Source organism: Vulpes vulpes, chromosome 9, assembly GCF_048418805.1.
Source record: "Vulpes vulpes isolate BD-2025 chromosome 9, VulVul3, whole genome shotgun sequence".
In the NCBI taxonomy this organism is placed as follows: Eukaryota; Metazoa; Chordata; class Mammalia; order Carnivora; family Canidae; genus Vulpes; species Vulpes vulpes.
This window is the reverse complement of record NC_132788.1, coordinates 13,895,101-13,914,892: the sequence shown is the minus strand read 5'-3', so window position 1 is coordinate 13,914,892 and position 19,792 is coordinate 13,895,101. Positions and strand designations below refer to the sequence as shown.

At 35.1% G+C, this 19,792-nt stretch overlaps 1 protein-coding gene across 1 annotated transcript in view; it reads right to left on the bottom strand.

Moving 5' to 3' along the window:
* The window catches only part of CUL3 (cullin 3), an 88,884-nt gene that overhangs the window by 67,064 nt on the left and 2,028 nt on the right, over window positions 1-19,792 (bottom strand). The window contains exon 2 of the mRNA XM_026006349.2: window positions 996-1,193. Within this exon, the coding sequence (XP_025862134.2) occupies window positions 996-1,193 (198 nt within the window). The remainder of the gene's footprint in view (window positions 1-995; window positions 1,194-19,792) is intronic.

The following is a 19,792-nucleotide window of genomic DNA, read 5'->3' as shown; positions in this document are numbered from 1 at the left end:
AATGTGGACTGTATTAGATAACGGTATTATACTAATGTTATAAACTGCCTGATTTTGAACATTATTCTTTGGTTAGGTGACAGAATTTCCTTGTTCTTGGAAACATCCCTAAGTGTTTCAGGGAAAATGAATTTAAAACTTATTTTCTAATTCTTCAACAATAATCGTAATACCAATAATAGTAATAATTACAAGTATCAATAGAAACATTAGGAAAAATGTGACAAAATGTTAACAAGTGGTATATCTATAATACGAAAGATCATTGTACTATTCTGGTACAACTTTTCCATTTTTTTCAAAATAAAATTTTAAAAAACAAGCACCCTAATACCACATAAAAACTCTTGAGAAGTTTTTATCTATCTGTGGTATTTTACATTTTATCTGACAATCTTAAAGCAAGACATACTTGCAAGAGAAGAGTTTGCGCTAAGCATTTATTTTAAAATAGCAAAAACATCTCTTTAGAACCTAAGAAGCATTTTATAATTTTAATAGCCCAAGAGTAATCTTTTTGTTTTTAATTCACATTTACTATAGAACTCAAGTTAAAGTAAGTCAATTTCAACTGGCGAAAAGTCTTAAGGTGGTATTTTTTAAACAATGTAGTTTTACTTTATTTTCGTATATACATAGAAAGTAAAGAAAGATAAAATGGACTGACTGGTCAAGCATTTTAAGGAAAAAATGATCTCTAATTCATATATTAATAAACAACTATTTGTAAATTAGTCAAAGTTTGTTTCCTTAATTATGATTACAGATAATTATTTATCATAAATCACAAACTTCATTTTCCCTCAATTATAAAAAATTCTGATTTAGCTGATTTAAGTTTTAAGTAGGTTTTATAATACAGCCATTAGTTGATTACTATTTCTATAGGCTTCCTGAAGCCTTTAAAACTAATACTTCTAGTCAAAGTACAACATAGTATATAAAGGATTTCCTAGATTCCATATAATTAGCAATAGTCCTTTAAAGTTGGATACCTTATTTATGAGATGTTCGGTAACAACTTCTCTTAGTCCAGTGTAGAGCTTTTCTCCATGTTTATGCAAAACCATTGTATAAGCATTTCTATAGAGCTCCTCAAAACTAAGACCACTGTTATTCTTACGCTGGATTTCTTGAATTGCATTTTTCAGAAGGTCCCATATGCTGTTTACATATTTTTCATCCATGGTCATCTGTAATATCCGAGAGAAAAAGAGACAAAAAAAAAAACACCAATGGTTGAAAATCTTTCTTGTATTTGTCCATATAGTAACTATTTTGTTATATGGCTATGATTATAAATCTGCATGACTTATACGGATGTTAACAGTCTATTTTAACAAAAATAAAGGGATACATATAAAAATAGTTTTTAGAGCTAACAGAGCAATTTTTAAGAAATCATTTAAGACCTCCCTCCTTTCTCGTATGCCCTCCAACTTAAATGAAATCATAATCCCCGATGTTAATACCTGCTTTAGCCCAAAGTGTAAGACATCTTTTACTTAGTTTATTTAGTAGAATACAAGCTCAGAGAGATACTGAGACAGAAAGAGTTCCTTGATTTAAAAAAATATTTAGGGGGTGGCTGGGTGTCACAGTGGGTTAAGCCTCCGATTCTTGGTTTCGGCTCAGGTCATGATCTCAGGGTAGTGAGTCTGAGCCCCATGTTGGCTCCACACTCAGCACAGAGTCTGCTTAGGTTTCTCTCTCTAGCTCCCACTGCCCCCTCTCTCCCTGCCCTCCCCAGCACTCTTTCTAAAATAAATAAATCTTTGCAAAAAAAAAAAAAAAAAAAAAAGAGGACATGAACACTATTTTCCTCTCTTGAAGATTTATAGAGCTCCCTAGCAAATTAAAGATTGGAAGGAGACCTGCCATTAAAAACAAAACAAAAAAAGCCCACATTTTCTGTTTAACCTAGCATTCTTATTTTCTTCCTTTCCCAATTTAGATTCCATAGTTCATTATTTGTAGCTACCTCGCATACACCCATGAAACACTTGCCCCCCACCCCTCCAAAATGTCATTCTAAACCCCGTCTACACACCTACTCATCACACGCACCAACATGTGTAGCCCAAAGTAAATGAACATATATACACTCATATTCAATACACCTCAGTTTAAATTCATCACCACTAACCACAATGGGTCCTGAGTACAACCCAATAATCCTACAAGACTAATGATTCTACCTTCCTAGATGATTTTATACCATCTCCTTTGTCCTCACTCTAGGATAATGACTTGCTTCCTGTTCTACAGAAAACAGAAACAATCTGAAAACGCACAAACCCCGACCATGTTGACCAATTTTATTACGTAGTATACTACCTCTACTGTTTTTGTGCTCAAAGTACTAAGGTCTTATACTCAAACTAGACAGGGACTAGAAACATAGGCATCATCAAGGATTTGTTAAAAATGCAGAATTTCAGGCTCTACCACAAACCTACAGAACAGAACCATCATCTGCGGTGACTCCAGATGATATGTATACAGAATGTTTAGTTCCATCCCAACTCGCCTTTTCAAGGACCTTCCTATCAATTTCCCTTCTCAGCATCATCACATTCTTTCCTCTCTGCTAGACAATTTCCATCCACATTCAAAATCATCAGTTTCCCATCCTAAAAACAAATCCTCACAAACCCACTATTTCTCCAATACTATCCAATTTGTCTTTTTCCACTTACAGCAAAAATCACAGGCCTTGAGACATTTCTATATTCACTGTCTCCAAGTCTCATTTTTTGCATTATCTCTTGCATCTACTCCAATAAAGCTTTCATCATCGCTACCATTTCATTTAAATGACTCAAGGTCACCAGTGACTTCCACCCTGCTAAATCTATATGGTCAGAGTCTTAGTTCTTTTTTTTTTTAATTTTTTTTTTATTTATTTATGATAGGCACACAGTGAGAGAGAGAGAGAGAGAGAGAGAGAGAGAGAGAGAGGCAGAGACACAGGCAGAGGGAGAAGCAGGCTCCATGCACCGGGAGCCCGACGTGGGACTGGATCCCGGGTCTCCAAGATCACGCCCTGGGCCAGAGGCAGGCGCTAAATCGTTGCGCCACCCAGGGATCCCAGAGTCTTAGCTCTTACCACTATCGACCTATCTGGCAGCAACTGAAGAGCTGATCACTCCTCCTTCAGATTCCTCACTTGCCTTCCAAGGACTACAGTTCTCTTGTTTTTATTCTTATTCCTCTAGTTCCTATTTCAGTCTGCTTACCAGTTCTTTCTCCTCACAGCAACCTCCAAACCTGAACTTTTTTGTGTAGCCACAACTCAGTTTTCAGGTGAAGGCGATTTCATCTATGCTCATAGCTTAAGTTAACCTCAAAATTTATATACTCTGGTCCTCTCTCCTTGATACAGAGTCCTATATTCAGCCATGTTTTCAATATTTTGACTTGAATACCTACTAGGCATCTCAAACATACCAAGTGCCAAACAGAAATCTTTATCTTTGCCCCTAAGTCCGCTTCCCCTGCAGTCCTCCAAGTAAGCAAATGTCAACTCCATCCTTCCAGTTGCTAAGGCCAAAAAGCTTGTAATTTCCTTTTTCCCTCACCTTGATTCTAATTCAAGAGGAAATTCTGTTGTCTCTACCTCCTAAATGTACCCAGAATCCAACTCCTACTCACCTCTTCCACTACTACTAGCCTTGTCCAAACTACCATCATCTCTCAGAGTATTCCAACAGCCTCTAACTGGTCTGTTACTGCTTTTGTCCCACTATTATAGAGCAACCAGTGACCTTCTAAAAACATACATCATGTCACTCTTCTGCTCTCAACCCTCAAATGACTTTTCATTTCTCTTGGAGTTAAAGTCAAAGTCCTTCTATAAACTACAAAACGTTATTTGATCTGATAATCTGACTTCACCTATTCTTCCTCCTTGCTCACTCTGGTCCAGCCACACCAGCCTCCTTGCTATTCTTTGGAGTATGTCAAACAGGTTTGTTTCAAGGTGTCTGTTCATTTGCTATTCTGTCTCTCAAATGTTCTTCCCTCAGGTATCTGCATGGCTCATTCACCTTATCAACCTCAAAACTGTTCAGTCATCACAATAAAATGAAGCTTTAACTGCCCACTCCACTTAAAATAGCAGTCTCCTCCTACAAATTCACCCCCAAATTCCAATCTCAGATTGCTTTTTCTCCCCTCCCTTATTTCGTTTCCTGGCCTTTCTCCTCCCATCCAAATGTCAGCTTCATGAAGGCAGGGATTTTTTTTCACTGCAGAATCCCTCAGCTACTGAAGTAACACATGGCATATAACAGACAGTCATACTTGTTGATGGAATGATTTCCTGCTAATTCCTTATGGCTAAGGAGCTGTTATTTTGCCACATGATCTGCATTCACAACCTGGGAAACATCGCAATAATTATTCATCAGCTTCACAAATATTTCTGACCTGGACTGGACATAAATTACTGAGCTAGTGGAATCCTCTCCAAAGAGACCAGGAGAAACTTTTGGAGGTGATGAATACGTTTATCGCAGAGATGATGGTGATGGCTTCACAGGTGAATACTTACCTCTAAATTCGTCAAGTTGCATATGTTAAATACGTACAGCTTTTTTATGTCCATCAAGCCTCAATAAAGTGGTTTATGAAAAATACCACACTCCTTCCAAGCAATGTCCAATGGATATGAATGTGAAAGAGTAAGGAATACGGAATATAGATAGGCAAAACAGTTACCCTAGCAATAATATATGAGCTCAAATTTCAGTCATAGAAGATTCTTAAGCAGATGACTCAAATAGAGTCTTATTATTCTAATCTTTTCTGGAGTGCTTAGAAGGAATTCTATAAAAGAACTACTTCTTTCTTATTACTTACATCTTACTCAAATCCCAAATCTACTAGAGTTTTCTAAAACGGCCTTAAGAGAATTTATCTCTACGTCCAAACTACTATTTTTATCAGATACCCTGATATGTAGGATGCCATTCATATAAGATATTTTAAATAAGATGTAGCTGTTCCTAAGTTTTCACAAATAAAAAGATTCAAGTCCATATGATAATGATGGTCTCAAGTACTTCATATACGTGCAATATGGTTTTATTTAGTCTGCTGGCAGCACATGCAGGTTATAAAAAAGCAGACTAAGACACCATCTCTTGACATTAAACAATGAACATATAAAGCAAAACATTCAAAACAATTCCAGAGAAAGACCAAAGTTAATGTGGACTATCAACTCCAGAGGTAACTATATTACTAATAGTTGAGCATAACTTCAAATGATCTCTTCAGGCTCTATAAAATAAGATCCCATGAAAGCTGGAAAATGTACAAAAAGATCCCTACCTGTCACGAATTACTTAATAGAAACTAAAGAATTTTAAAAACATAAACCAAGAGACTTCAAATACTGTAGAAATAACCTTAACATTATAATAAATCATTTCTCACATATATAAATCAAGAGTTGTTTTATAATCCAAGATTCTATGGAGTATTTTCCTCAGTACTCATGCTATATAAGGCAGGGCAGATATGGAGCCACAGGACAGCAATGTTTAGGTATAAAAATTTTCAAGTAAATGAAAAAATAGACCCAGAGACATTAAATGACTTACCCCAAATCTCAGAGCAGAGACTAGAATTTATACATCCCCAAATCTAGTCCAAACTGCTGGACTCACATTACATTCTGCTAATACGGTATAGTAATATCACAGTGTGAGTCTCTGATTATCATGTGGTATATACTAGTAGAGAATATAAGTTTTGCTGTCCAGAAGGCATGGGTTTGTGTCATGGCTTTGCTAATTTAAAAGGCCATGTGACCTTGGGCAAATTTAACTCTTCAGAATCTTCATTTCCTCTCTTGTAAAGTAGGTTTAATAACAGTATCTATCTCAAAGGACTATCATGAAGATTAAGTAAGAATGTCAAACTTTAGCCCAGCCCCGTACAATCCCTCACATGCTGACTAATGAAAAGTGTCCAATGGAAGTCTCTCTTAAACTGTCATCAATGGGCATCAACTGTCAGAAGGAAAAAAATAACTTTTCAAGCTTAATAAATAAACGGATGCGAGATAAAAACAAGAGTACTGAAAGAGTACAAGTAGGCTAAATGCAAGTCAGTATAATGTAGCCTTCTTTTAGAAACACAATTCCCTACTTCCTATCTCGTATTCTTCCAGTGCCATTTAAAACATTTTAATCCCCAGAGTCCCGTCCTTGGCTCTTTTCACTTTACACTGGGTCACTATGCATTTCCATCATTGTCATGGTTACAATTACTACCCACACATCTGAAGTTCTAAAATTTACAAGACACCAGATTAGCAAGAGATTCTGGAGCCTCTAAAACTGTACACAAAATTTTGCAAATATAATGTGTGCATTTTTTTTTCCTGGATGAGGAGTCCTGTGCTTTTATCAGATTTCCCAAGAACTTTGGCCGACATCTCTAAGAATAAATTATTGACTTATATGCTAATTGCTCCCAAATCTGTATGGCCTGCCCAGATATTCCCCCAAAGTCTAAAACTACTTTATTCAACTGCCTGCTGGACACATCTCAAAATGCTCTAGATACAGATCAAATTTATCAAGTCCAAAATCCCTGTTAAAGTGATCCTCAAAACACACACATAACTTGCTTCTGTATTCTCTAATTCACAAGCCACCTAGTTATACATGCTAGAAGCATATGCTCTAACTTTTCTTTTCATCTCTCGTCCCCTTTTCATTCAATCAAGTGCTAACAGTAGGCCCAAAATAGTTCTCAAATATGCTCCCATTCTTTCACCTTACATACTCTTGTCCTAAAACTTGCATCAAGATCACCATGACAGCCTTCCAACTATCATGAACTCCAATAACCTCTATGAATCTATCTTTCTCAGAATCACCATTTAAAAAACAAACTCAAGCATCACAGGCATGTTTAAAATCTAGCTCTCATTAAGAACAGGGGTGGAAGGATGTACTTTAAAAAAGTGTACTCTAATACTATTTAAAATCTAGTCTATGCCTACTTCTCTCGCTTTACTCACTACTACCTTACATTTATTCCCTGATAACATTAAACCAATGGTTATTCTCAATCCAGTGACATACCTCCCCCTCATTCACCACCCTCCCACGTCTTCTTAAAGCCTCCCCACCCCCTGCCTCTGCTCTTCTTTATTCAATTCTTTACATAATCTCTGAACACAACTCAGATGTCCTATCTCCCAGGAATCTTTCCCTGACCTCTTCAAGCAAAGTGGACTCCTTCTTAGTTCTTTTTTTTTTTTTTAAAGAGATTTTATTTTATTTATTCATGAGAGACACACACACAGAGAGGCAGAGACACAGGCAGAGGGAGAAGCAGGCTCCATTCAGGGAGCCCGACGTGAGACCCAATCCTGGGACTCCAAGATCACGCCCTGGGCCAGAGGCAGGCACTAAATCGCGAAGCCACCCGGGGATCCCCCTCCTTCTTAGTTCTTTGATAATACTCAAGACATATCTATCACTACACTTCATGTTGATTCATAATTATCTGTGCATGTTTTTCCTCCACTAGATTATGAGCTACTTAAGGGGTTATGCATTTTCCTTCAATGTTATTTAGATGGCCATAAACAAATGTCTGGTGAATACTGTTTTACCTATATTATACTAATGCAATTTTGAACCTTTGAATTAGTAAGCACAAAGATATGGAAAAATATTTCAATGTGCTTATTATCCACAGCGATTAATGTAATTTTAAAATAATCGAATGTCCTTTTCAAATGAAATATAATGTGCGAACAACAGACTCCTAAATTTCACTTATCATGGAGTATTTTCAGTTTTTCACATTCACTTAACTGCTTATTCATTAATTTTATTAGTAAATGTTAACTAGGAGGAAAAATCATAATAAAAAAGGTCCTTCAGGAGAGGATTCACAAGCTACAATCTTTCCCTAAATCAAGCAAGTCCAAAAACAATATGCCAAAGGAAATGGGCTTCAAGTGCAGATTCTTACATATGCATGTTTTGGTATCAAGTGAACGTGTCAGTAACAGTGGCAAAATAATTATGTTACTGATGAACTTTAATTTCTCACTCATCTTTGGTACAGAATATAACCATTAACTGTCAATGAAAGTTAAAAGATGGGCAGCCCCAGTGGCTCAGCGGTTTAGCGCCACCTTCAGCCCAGGGTATGATCCTGGAGACCTGGGATCAAGTCCCACGTCAGGCTCCTGCATGGAGCCTGCTTCTCCCTCTGCCTGTGTCTCTCTGCCTCTCTGTTTCTCCTGAATAAATAAATAAAATCTGTAAAAAAAAAAAAAAAAAAAAAAAGAAAAGAAAAGAAAACTAAATGTTAAGCCCTAATCTCATCAATATGCTAACCGCAAAAACATCAGTCTATACTTCTCTAGAGCCATAAAACTTATAGGCCTTTAAGACTGTGTCTTTTTTTTTTTTAAATGATAACATTCTTTAAAAGTAATATTCTAAATTATTCAAGCAGGATTTTAAACTCATTGATGAAACAGATTTCCTTAGGTTCCATTAACTGCAAATACACTCGGGAAGGAATTTGTTTATAATGCTGCAGAACAATAACATAATAAAATGCACACATATAAACATTTAATGTTTGCTAATTATTAGGCATATGAGGTATTCTGCTCCAAGTTCAAGTTATAAAGTGATCGGCAAGGACAGTAAACTCATTTAGTAAGAAAAGAAACAAAAACTCTTTTTAAAGGAAAGGTATAATTAAACATTCTTAAATGCTTATGGTTTAATGAGACTTTTAAAAACCAAATCGAGACTTTATTTTTAAAACTGACCTCCACTCCCTTGCCTCTTCCTAATCCAGGGTTACAATTTCCTCACTAGTAAGTATCAATAACAAAAATAACCCTACAGTCTTAATTTTCTTTCACAAACATCTTTGATTATTCATCTACACTATTTCAAACAATATAAAAACCACCTTTAAAATGCCTGAATTTGAAAGGATGACAGTCTATACTTACACATCTTGAAGGATCTGTAATAATCAAGAGTTGAAGTAATTAAAACTAAAATGAAGAGAACTGTATTCTTCACATTCACTATATACAAAGCACAAGAAGTCTTTAGTCTCCTGTGAATAATTTTCGCAACAAGAAATTTAGAACAGGGTGGGTGGGGAAAAAGGGTGAGAATTTGAAATTCCAAGCAATTCAGAATGACACAGCTAGAAAAAAATAAACAAGGAAAAATGCTTGATCTTAATTTTGAGCTTTAGCCTCAAAAGAAAGTTTCTCTGGTACAAATATCTGAGGAATGGCAGTTTTCTAGTCAGACACACTAAATCATAAATTATGTAAGGAAGCTCCCTCCCAGATTACACACACCTCAGAGTAATATAAAGTCTCTCTTCCTTTATTTTATTGTACCCTTTATAATACATAGCACAATGCCTGACTTTCAAAAAAATATGATTTGAATGTGGTCCAGTTACAATTAATTATGATGATGAATCTTATTTGATGACCAACAACTACATAATGACGTATGACACCTGCAAGCATCCCATTTATCCATCAGTTAATCTTTAACCAACCTCAACCATCAAAAATATAACCAAAGACCCAAGGGCTAAGGAAAACAGTACAATGGGATACATTCAAACTTTGGACAAGTTATTTTATTTTCCAGAATTTATTTTCCTCACATGCTCGTGGCAGTAGAATTGGAAGATGATGTACTGTGTGGTAATTAACAAAGTTTGTGAAAACATCTGGCACACAGCACTTGTTCAGTAAATTCGTTTCTTTACTATACAAAATTGACATAGAGCCTTACTTAATGACTTAACCAGAATGTAAAGTTGAGACTGATGTTTGTTCAAATGGTTACTCTGTGGTTACAGTTGACATCAGATGGGCGCAGAACTGTGCTGCCAAAAGTAATAAAACTGATGTCAAGGGAGCAGAGAAAAAGATTATCAATTAGAAAAGCACAAGAGCCTGGGACAATTCTGTGAAATCACAAACCAAGTCTGATCTATGTTTATTTGGGCTCTTAATATCACTATGGATCAGAAATGTTTACAATGAGAAAGCTAAATCATCAATGGAGGGTTCAATTATAATCTGCATTTTAGTCCTCAGCATGAGTAGGCTGATTGAAAATCAATTTGAAAATTTGGAACAATTTATTTTTTCAAATACCAAAGATCAAACTTACAGATTAGCCTATTAAAGTCCATGGAAGTCACAACTGACTTGAGTACAGACAATGTATTTCAAATATACCTCTATGAAGGACTTTTGCGTATATGACAAAAGATATGTGTGACATTTCATGGTCTGATAATCACCGTAAGATGCAATTTTAAGTATTCTCACTGAAGTAAGAAGTTTGTCACTGTTCTACTACTGGTGTTGTTTTCACTAATGAATAAAGAGAGGCTACCATCTAGGCACCGTGAAACACAATTATCTGGAGAATACAAAATTCATCTTGACCAGAAATCTTCAAACATTATAATTAGAGACATTCACTATAAAGAAAATTGCTTATACTTTATATCTAAGTGCATGTTTGAGTTCCAGGTTTCCATCCTACAATCTAAAATTATTAATTTTAATGAAAAGTGACAGTATTTTCTTCTCTTTAGGTAACGTGTTTTTTTGTGAAATGGGTAAGCCCTATTTTTCTAAAACTATGGTAATGTGTGTAAAAAGCTCTACAAATTGTAAATTACACTGGAATCAGCTACACACAATCCAAAGAGGAAAAAAACAAGTGAAAAAGTATAAACTACCAGTTAGCTTTGTCTTTGAGTGACTAACTGTAACCAAATGTGATGTGATAGCAAAAGCCCAGGATACGAAATTGCAAAAAGCTGGTGTCAAATCTTCTCAAAATTTCTCTAAAACTACCAACTCACACAAAAGAAGTATACAAAAACATAGCTAATTTCCCACTACTTCATACTATTTGACCATCATCACTGAAATCAACCATTCTTATTTTAAACAAAGTCCTAAATCCAAACTGGAGGGTATTATGCTGAGTGAAAAACTGGAGGGTATTATGCTGAGTGAAAAACTGGAGGGTATTATGCTGAGTGAAATAAGTCAATCGGAGAAGGACAAGCAGTGTATGTTCTCATTCATTTGGGGAATATAAATAATAGTGAAAGGGAATATAAAGGAAGGGAGAAGAAATGTTGGGAAATATCAGGAAGGGAGACAGAACATAAAGACTCCTAACTCGGGGAAACGAACTAGGGGTGGTGGAAGGGGGGAGGAGGGCGGGTGTTGGAGGGGAATGGGTGACGGGCACTGAGGTGGACACTTGACGGGATGAGCACTGGGTGTTTTTCTGTATGTTGGTAAATTGAACACCAATAAAAATTAATTAAAAAAAAAAAAGTCCTAAATCCAAAAGAGAGGTAGGTGACTTTTGCAACACCACACAAAATATTTTGCCACAAAAGAACATAACAACATACCATTCCTAGACTTATGTATACATACACCTAATTAACTGAAATTTTTAAGAGTTAGAATGAGCTTAAGATAAAAATTAAAATCTCATTTTACTAATGAGGAAACTGAGGCTAAGTGGCTTAACAGGATCATACAGCTAATTAGAGCAATGAAGAAATCCAAGTGTCCTAAACTATGAGTCCTCCCACTAACCCCAAATCACCTGGGTGCTTAGTATTAAGACATCTTTTTATAATTGAATAGATCAATGTTAACACTGAATTATTATGGCTAGATGCTTGTTTCAGTTCGGTCTAGAGAAAAGAGCCTTTAACTTAAATCAGGTTTCTAGTCATGGTTCTTCCATAAATTCAAGTCGTGAGTAAATCATCCTCTCTAGTCCTCCCTTTCTTCATCTATTAAGTAAGACTGGAACAGCTTCTCTCTAAAATCCCTTTTAGCTTTTAAAAATTAAAATATGAATACAAACAGGAGCAAATAAATTGTTTATTTGGCTAGGGATAGTGTTAAAGAAAAACCACTTCTTTCATGTCTCATTTGCATATGCTATAAGGAAAAGTGAATTAAAGTATCTGATCTTTGTGCTTCAAAATTTTACTGTTTAATGTATTTCTTAATATGTTCTCAAAGGCAAAAATTAAAGATTAAAGTATTTTAACATGTTAACTTCACATACTTTAAAAACATATACTTAAAAAAATAAATTTCTGGGGCACCTTGGTGGCTCAGGGAGTTAAGCATCTGCCTTCAGCTCAGGTCCTGATCCCCAGGGTCCTGGGATGAATGAAGCTTCACATGAGGATCCCTGTTCAGTAGTCTACTTCTCTAGCTGCCCCTCCCCCACCTCCTGTTGTGCTCTATCAAAAAAAAAAAAAGAAGATAAATTTTTATTAACTGAAAAAGTTAGAAATGTGCTATCAGCCTTATAGCTTAAAAAGAAAAGCGTTTACTCACAAATATGTCAGCTACTGTCTTTCTCATAGGTTTTGACTTTGCTTTATTCAAGCCAATTCACACTAGCATAGAGCAATTTATATACTCAAATTTTACTGAATATATACTTTCATTGATTCGAAGTTCTTACTTTTATTCTCTTATGAGAGGTGCATTTACTTGAATCTAGCAAGGCTTGCACTTGCAAAAGCTTCTTCCAAGGGCCAAAAACTAATTTTCAATTCTTTGTATAAAGAGTACTGCACTGTATAAGCCTGGATCTGCCTGTGGCTAATAATTTGAACAGCAATCTTAGAATTAATTTTCTAATATATTCCTCTTAAGAAAGTAAATGTTTCAGAATCTAGCAAATGCTTAACAGAATACAACCAGGCAGTGTAGTGTGGTGTAGTGGAAAGAACATGAATTTTTGAATCAAACCACCTAGGATCTAAATTCCAGCTTTGCCCTTTCTTAGGTAGACATGTAATATTATACACACCTTACTAGGTCTCTCTGAGCCTTAGAATTAAAACAGTAACAACATCTAAAGGTTCTAAGGATTTGAGATAATTATACTTCCAAGCACCTAAAACACAACCTAACATAAGGTCGACATTCAACAAGTTGTAGGTTACTAATCTCATAAAGCAATTTCTCATACTATCTAAAAATTGTAAAGGAAAAAGGAAAAAGGATGTATCATGATTACTTTCAAGAGGATAGGGGAAACAGATGAGGCTAAGGGGTTGCTCAGTTAAGAGTTGCTTCAGATAAGAACGACATGCAATCATGTTAAAGAATACCTCCTAGCAATGAGGCCTTGCTTTTATAGAAAAAATAACAACACTAAAGAAGCTTGTATTTTCCTAAAGTAGGCAAAGATACTCCTTTGAGGTCTTTATTCTTTTGTTTAGCAGTAACCTTTTCTCATTTAAAGAGTAAATTTAGGTCTATCCCTTTCCTCAATGATTACAAGTAGTGAAAGAATGAAAAGTCAAATTAGGAAGTTTTACTTCCACTACATTTTCAACCTCAAACTGACTTAAAAAATAAAGGAATGCTTTCTAGTAGCAAAAGCTCTGAATTGCGGGTTAAGTCAGCTAAAGGATCTGTTCTCAATTTATATTAATTATCTCAACTTGGGCAAGTAGGACTCTCCTTGACTTTAAAAGGACTGGATTAATGATTAGTGATTTTAAAGCAGTGGTTAATAGAACTTTTCCAAATTGAAGTCTTTTATACAAATGGCAATTTACGACAGCTTTAAATAACAAAAGGAGATTTTTGAAGATACACCAACTCCACTGCTCCTATGCCTCCTGGGTCCTGGAGATTATGAGTTTGAAAAGGACTGGCCCACATGAAAAGCATCACGCTTTTAGTTGAAAATTCTGCCTTTACGATTAGAAAATTTTTTCAAGTATCTGTGATGCCCGTTCATTAGAAAGCACTTTATGACATTTCTTTTAACTGCCACAACTAATCTGTGAGAAATATTGCTACAGTTCCCATCTTAAAGATGAGAAAACAAAATAATTTATTAGTCCACTCATTCAACATTGTTGGATACTACTGTGCTGCACTGAAAAATAAAAAAATAAAAAAAAAAAAACAATACAAAAAGACTTGATGCTTCCTCTAAAGAAAATCACATTTTAATAAAGGAGATGCAGACTTTTGGATATGAAAACATATAATATGGTAGTTACTATGACAAGGAAGACAGGAAAAGAGTATCTTCCTTCTCTGAGACCTGAGGGAAGGCAGTGAGAATGAGTAAAGATACAGGTTAAAGGCTATAATTGAAAGGAAAGAAAGCTGAAGGAACTTATACAAGATAACATTAGTTTTCACAGTGAAGGAGTAGTTAAGTTTCTGGAAGAAGACAGATAAGAAAATTCTCAATAAAGAGCTTAAGGGCAATGATTAAAGTTTGGAATAGCTCACACAGGAAAAGGGAGAGGGAGCTTACCAGGGACACACACACAAAAAACTGCCCAGAGGCCCGGGAGTCCAGCTTAGATAACCACTATCTTCCAATTTTCCCCAGGAGTGCACAACAGCCTAAAAAATATAAGCAGTGAAGGCAGATGGGTGGAATGATCCAAGACACTTTATACTATTTCTGGCCCTGCTCTGGGGAAGTAGTAAGAAAAAAGAGGCAACTAGTAACAGGCACCATGGCTGGAAAGAATGAAAGGGGTCTTCTTGAGATCTAAGAGCATATTAATATAAGAAGGAAACAAGCAACAAGTAGGACAGAATAATTAAATAGTAACTGCGATTTATTTACAACACCTACTTTCCACCAGGCACCATTCTAAGACCTTTACAGGTATTAACTATTTTTATGAAGTAGGTGCTATGGTTTTCTCCTTCTTACAAAAGAAACAGGTCAAATGATTTGCTCACTTATTATATCTAATAAATGGAGAAGCCAGGACAGAATGCAATACTGGGAGTTTAAGGTTTCTGAAGCGATGGAATGACAAGTTCTAAGACAGTGAAGACCACTGTAATAGGAAGAGGCCAGGTCTGTTTGATCATCCTCATTTATCTAGTGCCTAACCTCCAGTAGAACACAAAATAAACGGATTTTAAATTGAATAAATGAATGATTATGCCACACATAGTGAATAAAATTAAGACCTGAACTGGAAAGAATGTCTGTGAGGAAGTTATTAAAGTCTTCAATGATCGAAGGAACATGTACAAGAAGTTAGGAAACAATCACAGGGAGTGCACAAAAGAGTACTTCGCAAGGGCCTGAGCCACAAAAGAGGATGATGGATGTGGTAATAAATGGTAGCTGGGCCCAATGATTCAAGATTACAAGGAAATAGACACCTCAATTTAAGAAGATAAGCCTGTATTCTCAGACACAGCCAGATTTCAGATGAAAAGGCAAAGAATTTTGAGAATAGGCTGAAGATACAGAAGAGTAGATCCACAATGAAAGTAGATCAGAATGAATAATTGAATAGGCTAGGAAGAACGAATTATGGTGGAGGGAGTAAAACATGGAGTAGAGCTAGTTAACAGAGAAGACTGGGCCACAGGTTTAGTCTTCTGAAACTCAAGCCAAGATTATTGCCAATGTATCATACTATCTTTACTTTCAAGTCGTTATTGTTTCAGGGGACTAGGCCGACTTCAAATCATTAATGACTGACTACATCTTAAGACTTTACTTACAACAGTTCAAACATTTCAGACTAGTACTTGCATTGACTTACCCAATTAATCAATTACTATGGTTTGGCTTAAGGGACTAGTTTCTCATTTAATCATTCACTAACCACCCACACTGTGTCTGACACTACGGTGTTTTGTAGTTCAAAAGGGTGTCTGTTATAAGCTTTGGGCAGGGACCACATTCTAGTCCAAGAGTGAAACAAACAAAGGGAATGGATGAGAAAGGGAGGATGTGAAGAACACATCAAATGAAGGCTTATGTCTTCAGTAAAGTTACCCAAGAAGTAACATACCTACTCCAATGATTGAGAATCATTATTTGGAACTTTTTAAAAATCTACCCCCAAGAGCCAGCAGCATTCTTCTCAAGTGCCCCAGTGGCACCAAACCTGCATCCTTTGAGACTTAGTGTGGTTCAAATTGGACCGGCAGGCTTTTCAAAATGAAAAACAGTACCAAAAAGTGGCAGCATCACTAAAACAAGCATACAGTATTACAATACAACTACCTGCAAAAATAGCACTCAATTTTAACATTTACATTGTGGCATAATCATGGCTAAATAGTGGTTATTAACCATAGCCATGTGCTAGGTAGTGTTCTAATGCTTTATCTCACAACAACCGTATAAGGTACATCCTACTAGTAGTTTCATTTCAGAGGATGAAAATGAAGCTAGAAGGGGTTAAGTAACTTGTTAAAGATGATGCAGCGAAAAAAAAGGTGGAAATGACATTCAAAATCTGGCAGTCCAAAGCCCACACTATTACACTCTCAGTCTATTTTTTAGTCATACTCCTAACACAGACGTTGAATACTCTAAAGGAAAATTAAAGGAAAATTCCCCTACGGACTATCCATAGTTTTATTCTAATTAGTAGTCAAAGAAATGCAAACTAAAGCATTAAAGTACTATTTTTTTCACTTACGAAAGTAAAGATATAAAATGCTGGCTAAAATACTGCTATATAGTAGAAATACAGTGATACAACCTTGACAGGTATAATTAATTCTGAGGAACATTCACTTTAGAGCCAGATTAGGATCCTAGTCCTGCCACTTACAAGTAGTGACCTGAAGCAAATTTCTTAGGTTCTCAAGGCTTCCTCTGTAAAACAGATGTTAGTGGCAGTACTAGAGTTGTGCAAATGAATTGAATTTATACATGCAAAACACAAAGAACAGTGTGTGTGGCACAAGATAAGCATTCACTGAGTGTTGGCTGTTATTATTACTACCTTTCTGAAGGTCAGTTTGGCAATATATATCAATTTTGTTTGGCATAGTAACTCCATAATCATGGATAGACTCAAATATTTATGTGCCTAAATAATCACAATTTTATTATCTAAAAATATGAATTAACTGGAATCAACCAAAACACTTGGCAACAGGGAAATGGTTAAGCAAACTGAGGTACCATAAAGTACTTGTCTTTACAAATCATATTCTTCATACATTTAACATGAGAATACCATATTTTTAAAAATAGTTTTTAAAATGATGTAGTACCTCAATTTTATTGGGTGCTCACAAGTATACAACACAAAGATTAAAAGAAAACACATCAAAATGTAAATGTTGCTTATTCCCAAGCAGTAGGGTTAAGAGGTGGTTTTTATTTCCTTATTTATAAATTTAGATACTTAAGTTTTTTATCATGAATATCTACCACTTTTATAATTAGAAAATCTACTAAAATTAATTCATTGCTTTGACAGATTATAACTTAATAGTTTTCACAATACACTGACAGACATTAATTGCAAGTCCTATTATACCTCAGTGATTTGTGCTTACTAGTAACACCTTTACTTTTTTACTGTATTTTTGATGAATAAATGAGATCTATTTTCAGAGTTGCATTTGAAACAATGAACTGTCCAGTAACTTTTACAAAAACTTAACAAAATTGCTAACAAATATCAGATACTCTTCAATGAAAATAACAGCAAAAAATTATCTGATGGGAGCAATTTAAAATACAAAGTATTAATTATATTATCTTCATGAACTAGAGAAATGCTGTTATTACTTAGCTAAATTTAATCAATGAATGATGTACAAATAAAGCTTTCTCCATCTTGTCTCAATGAACTAATCTTACTTAAAAGGCCAAATTCTACAATATACCCTATACTTTAAAATAGTTTCAAATTCAATACTGGTACTAATCATTTTCCAGGCTCCTCTGAAGTATCTAGGAAGATCATGCAAAATACAAATGCCTTATAGGTAACTACTTTACGCTTTTGTTTTTTAACTTCTAAAGCTGAAAACATACTAACAGCTACAACATAACTGGATGTCCTGAAACTACTAAACAAATCAGTCTAAGTGTAAACAATGCTTTAATGAATCTTTTATAACTTACTCCATAGTTTCTGTATGCTAGAGAATAAGTAAATATAGTTAATTCCCCACCCTGTTTGATTTCCAGGACTATTATTCAGCTTTCCTGTATATAGTCCAGGTAATCCTAGGCAACTGTTACTTTCTCTAAGGAAATCTATTATGAAGATGAAAGCTGTTTTTTCCCAAATCTAGCAAATTTTACCACAGCTAGGAAAAACAAAATTAAGTGTCCCCAATTACCATTAAACTCTTGTGTTCTTAAGTACATCACAAAATGATCTTAAAATTCATCTCCTACTGCCATTCACTCTGTGGTTTCCATCTAACAATAACCTCTACATGACTCACTGTCCATGCTACACAGGTAGAGCTCCAAAAAGCCAATCTAGGATTATGGAGTGGACATCACAACCAGAGATTCTTCATCATGACTATGCTCTATAATAACTGAAACCACTTCCAGATCACACACTTCTACAGACCATCACTTTGATAATATGACTTCTAAACTCTGAAGGCTAAGTCAAGAAGGGATTATCAGAAGAGAGATGAGCATTTTCATTCAAACATATCCCCTCAAGTTTTTTCAAGCCCATGTGGACAAAACCCATGTGGAAAGTACAGATGGAGAGGAATGGCTTTTCGAAGATAAAGGACAAAAGGTTCACCTGACAGCAACTAATTCTACACAGCAGAACAAAAGAAAAACTCAGGAGTGAGACATTCAACAACAGCAAGGAAAGAAGAGCAGAAACTTCTTGGGGCAGCACTCTGATCCAAATCCATATAGCTTCCAAGAGTTTCGCAACTACAGCTTCCTTCCTTAAAAAAAAAAAAAAAAAGTTTTTTGCCCCTTGCTGTTAATTTTGGGTACCAAAAAAAAAAAAAAAAAAAAAGTGAAATGACATATTTTGTGCAGTGTAGGAAAGCTTTCAAGCTGGGATAAACTTTAACTCCATCAACAATTTATGAATGCATAAAGTCCTCACTGTTTTCCATCTTAAAAAGAACTAATTTCTCTTAAAATCTTATGAAAAGTTCTACTTAAAATGCAAATTGTAGATAAAACTGTGGTTATGGCATAACTTACTCTTGGGAACAATTATGAAGGAACACCTAAAATATGTACTCAAAACACTAAAAGAACCTGATTTTACTGATGGGTCTGTATCTGGAATAGGCTTACACATCTTATAGAATTGAATTGCCTGTAAGTTCACTTACCACTCAATTTTGCAATGAAAACAAAACAATCTCAAAACATATTTTTACACTTTTTACACGTCGTTTTATAAAACAGAATCCTGAAATGAGCACCTGAGACCTTTGGTTAAACTATAATTTTCTTAAACTACAGTACCTACAATGTATGTCCAAAGATTAATACAAAATACTATATAGCTATAAATATTGTTCATCTGTACCACATACAAATGCCATTTTTTTCTTTATGGAACAGTATGCATTTACTACTAGAAGACTGCTAACCTGTAAGAAAAGAGAAATTTTGAAGGTCTATAAGGACTCATTTACCAAAGGGTAAGTCGGTGAAATTTACCACTGAGGCATTTATCCAAGAAACTGTAACTTAGTTTATAAATCAAAAAAAAAAAAAAATCATGGTTCTTTTCAGTAGAAACTTGATACGAATATTATAAATTATGGAACAATGAAAAACTATGCTTTTAAAAAACTAGCTTTTAAAACTATGCTTTTTAAACTATGCTTTTAAAAATTAGCAGGTATTAAACTACTGACTATCAAACAGTTGTCATTTACAAACTTCAATAAAGAATATTAGAAAATCTTAGATGGCAACAAGTTGTG